The sequence below is a fragment of the Pteropus alecto genome, unplaced genomic scaffold (genome assembly GCF_000325575.1).
Source record: "Pteropus alecto unplaced genomic scaffold, ASM32557v1 scaffold7, whole genome shotgun sequence".
Lineage (NCBI taxonomy): Eukaryota > Metazoa > Chordata > Mammalia > Chiroptera > Pteropodidae > Pteropus > Pteropus alecto.
The window spans coordinates 37,703,329-37,709,328 of record NW_006494614.1 but is presented as its reverse complement, the minus strand read 5'-3'; the positions used below and the strand labels follow the sequence as shown (position 1 = coordinate 37,709,328).

The window sequence follows — 6,000 nt, the reverse complement described above, 5'->3', positions numbered from 1 at the left end:
AATTCCAAGTCAATGTAATCTGCTTATTTTTAATTACACTGCAATATTTTAAAGCTAAACTAACAAGAGCAAAAGCACATAAATAAGAAAATAATGCTTCTCGGGTCACACCTTACTATAGGGTGAGGAATTATAACTTTTATTACATTATAAAAAGATTTCTCTAAAATATACATGTAACAAAATATAAACTAAAATATAAATATTTTATGTAAACATAAAATATAAATATGTAAAGTTTATAAATTATATGTAAAATAGAAAATATTTTATAAATATATAAAGTATGACATAAAATATAATCCTTTCACGAAAATATAACTGGAATTAAACAAACTAGGAAATTTCTAATAAAAATGTTGTCAATATAGTGTGCATGCTAATTCCCTACCCTGCTATTAAATACCGAAAGTGGCAAATTATTTACCAAAAGCACCAATCCATGTTTAAAGCACTGTTATGTGAAACCAAGCTTAATAGCAAAGTTTAAAATCGAATCACTAAAACCTATACTTCAGGCTCTTTAAACCCTTGGATTCTGCAAATCTGGTAAATAATTTTCAAAAAACCTGCCAGACTACATTTTATCAGCCCTTCCTTGAAACACACACTTGATAACATCATGAGGATAAAAGGGGACGATACTTCTGCACAGGCTATCGGCCAGACAGTGTGGGCTGTACAGATTTTCTCTTTAGTCAGTTTTATCTTGAAGTCTATGACAGGTCTTCCTAGACAGGTCATTTGAATGATTCAACTACTAGTGGACTATGGAAGTAGCAAGGGAAAAAACCTGGAGGCTCTTGAGGAAGGCTTAAAGAATGAATGTCTATACCTTTGGTAATAAAGGAGCCCGTCCTGCTAAGCGCGGAGGAGCCACTGGAAGTGGAGTCACAGCGAAGAAGGGGCTCGGACTCGTCCACGAAGAAGCCTTTGTTCTTCTCCAGCGGGGAGGGCTCCACGGTCAAGAGAGTGGAATTCTCAAGTTTCGTGTTGGGGCTGGGGGCGGGACTCGGGCTAAGTGGACTGGGGCTCATCGGGAGGGCCAGTTTGTCAGTTTCCAGCGCGCGGAGGAGCCACTGGAAGTGGAGTCACAGCGAAGAAGGGGCTCGGACTCGTCCACGAAGAAGCCTTTGTTCTTCTCCAGCGGGGAGGGCTCCACGGTCAAGAGAGTGGAATTCTCAAGTTTCGTGTTGGGGCTGGGGGCGGGACTCGGGCTAAGTGGGCTGGGGCTCATTGGGAGGGCCAGCTTGTCAGTTTCCAGCTATAGGAGAAAATAACAAATTTTTTTTTTTATTATATACTTAAAAATTAGAAAGAAAAAATTAAAAATCTCAGACACTATTTTTGTTCCATTTAATATTTTATAAATTCTCCCATTCAAATGGTCCTTAATTTACCATATTATTGCTAGATACACACATACACACAAACACACCACATGCATACTTTGAAACCCTTTAAAAATATATGTAAACCCTTATAAATATATATGAGCATTAAAAAATTAGAAAGCATATGCATATGCACCAAAATGTTACCTTCCAGAAGTGGAGCTAGAGAAGGAAAGGAGTGAAGAGGAAGATCTCCAACTTAAAATATAACTTTGTAGAGCTAGAAAAAATCTTAGATAATATCTAGTGTATTCCTTTCTAATATAGGTTGGATTATGTGCCCCTCGAATTCATATGTTGAAGTTGTAATTCCCCACACCTTAGAATATGTGGAGACAAGGTCTTTAAAGAGGTAATTACAGTACGATTGGGTCCTAATCCAATATGACTGCTGTCCTTAACAGAAGAGATCAGGACACAGACACATACAGAGGGAAGACCATTTGAGGACACAGGGAGAAGATGGCCATCTACAATCCAAGGGAAGAGGCCTCAGAATCAGCCAACCCTGCTGACATCTTTACCTCAAATGAATAGCTTCTAGAATCATGAGAAAATAAAATTATGTTGTTTAAGCTTCCCAGTCTGTGGTACTTTTTTATGGAAGCCTTCGAAATCTAAGATACCCTCTCTTCACAAGTAAAGAAACTGAGGCCTAGAGAAATTAAGTAACTTTCTTAATTAAGGGTTCCCAACCAGTAAGTGGCAGAACTGAGACTAGATTCTAGGTTTCCTGACTCGCATTTCAAACTAGCTCAGGAATTAAACAAAACTATGAAAGAATGAGAACAGAGGAGCAAAGGCAAAAGCATCTAGGAGGAGAGAGTGAGGACTCCACTTCTGCCAGGGTATCAGCCCTTAAGGATGCAAAAGCATCTAGGAGGAGAGAGTGAGGACTCCACTGTATCAGCCCTTAAGGATATAATGGAGAGCATGAGCATGAAGCTTGTTGTACTCTGGAGTGGGTGCCAGAGACAATAAAAAGAAGCAAACAAACAAGATGGTTTCAAATGGAGATATTGAGTTTCATGACCTCTCTGGCTGATGTGTGGAGAACGGATTTTAGGGAGACAGGAATCAAAGTAGGGAGACCATTTCGCAGGCTGCTACAGTGGTTAGGTAAGGTATAATCACGTCTGTACCAGGTGTATAGTGGAGATGGGGAAGTGACAGGTGATATCTTATTACTTTACAGGTGAAATGACTAAGGCCCAGAGAGGGCACACACTTACTGGGAGAAAGCCAGTGCTCGTCTTAGGTCCATTTGACTTTTCTACTTGGCCCTGTCATTTGACACTTTAGAGCTCTGGCATGCACTTATGGCATTTCTACTCTACTGACTTTATCTTTTTATTGGTTCTTCCGGCATGAATGGAAATCTGGGAGGCGGGTGGTCAGGGTTCAGGCAGTGATGTGCACTCTTCCCAGAGTTGTTAATCACCACTCATTAGAACCCTCATAACTTCACTCATACGTGTCAAGCAAAACTTCAAGTTCCTCGATCAGAAAGACATGGACCCTCATTTCAAAGCATTAAGTTGAATACTTGTGAAACACACAAAGCAAACACGACTGCCTCTTTGACAGTCTTTAAGGCCTGGGAAATTCTTGCAACTGACTGCAGATTCTGAAGACCACTGATTACTGCACATGTCTAATGTTCCGACAGCCTTTTTCCTCCCTGTAACCACCCCACACCCTGCTTCTGCTTCCAGTGCAAGTTTAAGACTTCAGTAACATGCATTCCCAGAGGCTCCTTTCTGATCCACAGATAAGTCTTATGTACATGCTTTTAAAAATTTAACTCAATAGACCCTGGCATGTGCCCCTCCTCCCTGAAAATTCACATGGCCATTCATGCCAATACACATTTTTTCATTCAGTCAATTAGACAAAGAGCAGTTGTTTAAACTCTGTTTCTCAGGGACATTACATTGGATGACACGGTCAGTCAATATAGTGCACTGTTCTTGCTTAAAAAAGAAATTCCCACCCACAAATCACATGCCAACAGATTAAGAAGTCCACCCTCCCATTTCCTGAACGCAGTTCAAAACTTTAAATATTTAATTTCTTCCCTACTTTTGCCAAAGGGTCCTATCAGTGGAAATTAAGCACGTAATTTCCATTATAACTTGAAAAAACAAGATGCTGCAGTGATGCTCTCCTGTAATATAAAAATGTCCCTAGGAATGGTTTTAGTATTACCACATTAGAGCTAAAAACTACAGCTAAAGCCAAAATCCATTCAACAGTCATCATTCTTCTAGAAAATCTATTCAGCTACTCAGTATGGGTATTCCTCATTTTATGCAGGATACATAGTAGCTGATTGAATTCCAGATTTCTCTAAAGTTATTTACAATTTTTTCTGTAAGAAAAAAAAAATGACTCCTACAAACTTACTTATTTTCTCCCTGTACCTTGATATATACAATAACTATCAAAATTGGTTTGCAACACTACAACTCAAGCATTGCGTCACCTGTGGTATCTCTAACCAGAAACTGAGTCATCATATTTGGAATAAATTGATTCTTTATTAATTCAGAAAGTTCACAGTTCTTCAAGTATTGAGTTTATAGCAAATAAAGAACAATTATAATAAGATTTAGATATTAAAAGAGAAGACAGATACTCTAAACAAGAAAGCCAGATATCCACAGAAGAGGGTCTTATCTTAGAAAAGCTTTGAGCATAAAGTTAACCAAACACTCACAAAATGAGTAACTTAATTTATTCCTTATGCTTCTTTGAGCTTTCCAAACTCTCTGCAGGGACATAGTAACTTTTTTATAATCAGAAAAACAATAAATGTTATTTTTTAAAAGCAGTCACCACTGATAAGTATATTTTCCTTCTGCTAACTTGAAAATGTTGTGGCTGCAGCAGCTCTTATTTGTATCGGTAGCCAAGAAACAGGATAGTTGGAAGATCCCCTACTTGGCTGAGCTCCTCCCTATACTTTTATTAAATGTTCTCGGGCACAAAAGGGCAACACTCCTCCCAACTTACTGCAGTGAAGCAAATATTAAGACTTAAAAGAATGGCCTCTGGGAAAACTTCGGCAGTGAAGGGGAATGTATGCACCAGATATTTGAAGTCCTTTTGGAGAAACTTGAGAAATATAGTTCTTTTTACTTTATAGCCATGAGGTAATCAAGCTAACTTGGAAGACTCAGCTGAGAAATGAGGTAGAGACAGTACAGACCAAAAAGGGAGGTGAAGGGGCAGGGGTAATGAAGAAAGAGCTTCCCAAGCAGCCAAAAACAGATGGTTCTATTATGGAAACTTCAAAAGCATGTGATTTATTTTGGCCAAATGAGCCCCAAATATCCTCCTGATTAGTTTTTATGCAAGTACACTTAGTCCTTCCAGATAGTGTATTTATTAGTCCAAAATGATAAGAGAAGAAATAAATGGTTCACCTGACTCAAGGGCTGAGTCACATCTAGAGGAGCTACCTTGATGACCTATTTTCCTTTCTGATTCCTCAAATCCCTGAGTACGAGGAACCATCCGAATGGATTAATAAACAAGGTATTGACTGAAATGTGCAAGCTTGAACAGCTCTCAGCTATAGAGGTTTGTAGCAGTGTTTGTGAGAACAATGATTTAACTTGTATTCTGGTTGTACTGGAATGAGCCACTTCCAGCTGTGTCCTTATAACACTTCCCTGCCTATCTCAACCAGAGCCCCCACATTGACGTGCTCACTCTGGGTGCTCACCAAATTCACAACCAGAAACTGAAGCTCAAAAATAATTCTCCTCTTTAATATCAAGCCAAAAAACCACTTCCCTGTTGCCTGGTCTTTCATTAAGTATGGAAGGTTGAAAGTGTTACTCTAGCCCCTGGGAATGGTGGAGCCATGAATGGTAAAGAAAAGTCCCTCCAAGCTTTATCCATGGCAAGGGTGGTATATAAATTAAACAAGATTTCGAGACTACTTTTCTTCTATCCTATGATCCAGCAGCATTCCTGAGTATATTCTGCAAACAAGAATGTGCCGAGAACTCTGGCCTCAGAAGCCATCCTTTCAGCACACATTTCATGTTCCCCACAGTCCCCTCCTAAAAATCAAAGTTATGAAAATCCTAGAATACCGTTACAAGGGAAGAAAAGAAATATACCACTAACTAGCTGTGTGGTCCTAGAAAAACCACTTCCCTCCTCAGACCTGTTTCCTCATTTCTAAGAGAAAATGTTAGCCTAGGTCATGTCTGTTCAAATTATATCTTGTTTATTATTTGTCTGGCTATCACTGTCTCATTCTCTCCCTCCACCTCGTCCCCCACCCCAACTCCCTTTCTACTGCCAAGTTACCGCCAACTGGTTCGCTCAACTAAAGTTTACCACCGAGTTATTTTCAATTACTACCCAATTACAATCTCCCTGGGGTTGCACAATCTGTTTTCATAAAACTAATTAACAACTTTGATGCCTCAGTGACCCCCTGAAATGAAGCATTAATTACCCAGCCTGGATGCTCCTTGCCAATCTGCTGAAATGGTTTGACTTAACCTCTCGGTTCCTGGCACTACCCAGTTGGATTCCACCAGGCTCCCTTTCCCTGCCTCTGTGGCCCAATATGCCTGATAGACTC

At 39.5% G+C, this 6,000-nt stretch overlaps 1 protein-coding gene across 2 annotated transcripts in view; it reads right to left on the bottom strand.

Annotated features, from left to right (window-relative positions):
- The window catches only part of TNFRSF21 (TNF receptor superfamily member 21), a 65,848-nt gene that overhangs the window by 1,886 nt on the left and 57,962 nt on the right, over positions 1 to 6,000 (bottom strand). The window contains exons 5-6 of one of the 2 annotated variants that reach the window (XM_006926473.3): positions 836 to 1,079; positions 678 to 692 (exon numbers count right to left, since the gene is read on the bottom strand). In XM_006926473.3, the coding sequence (XP_006926535.1) occupies positions 678 to 692; positions 836 to 1,079 (259 nt within the window). Of the gene's footprint in view, positions 1 to 677; positions 693 to 725; positions 1,080 to 6,000 lie in introns of those variants that run through there. The other variant, XM_025042681.1, reaches the window with a different exon arrangement.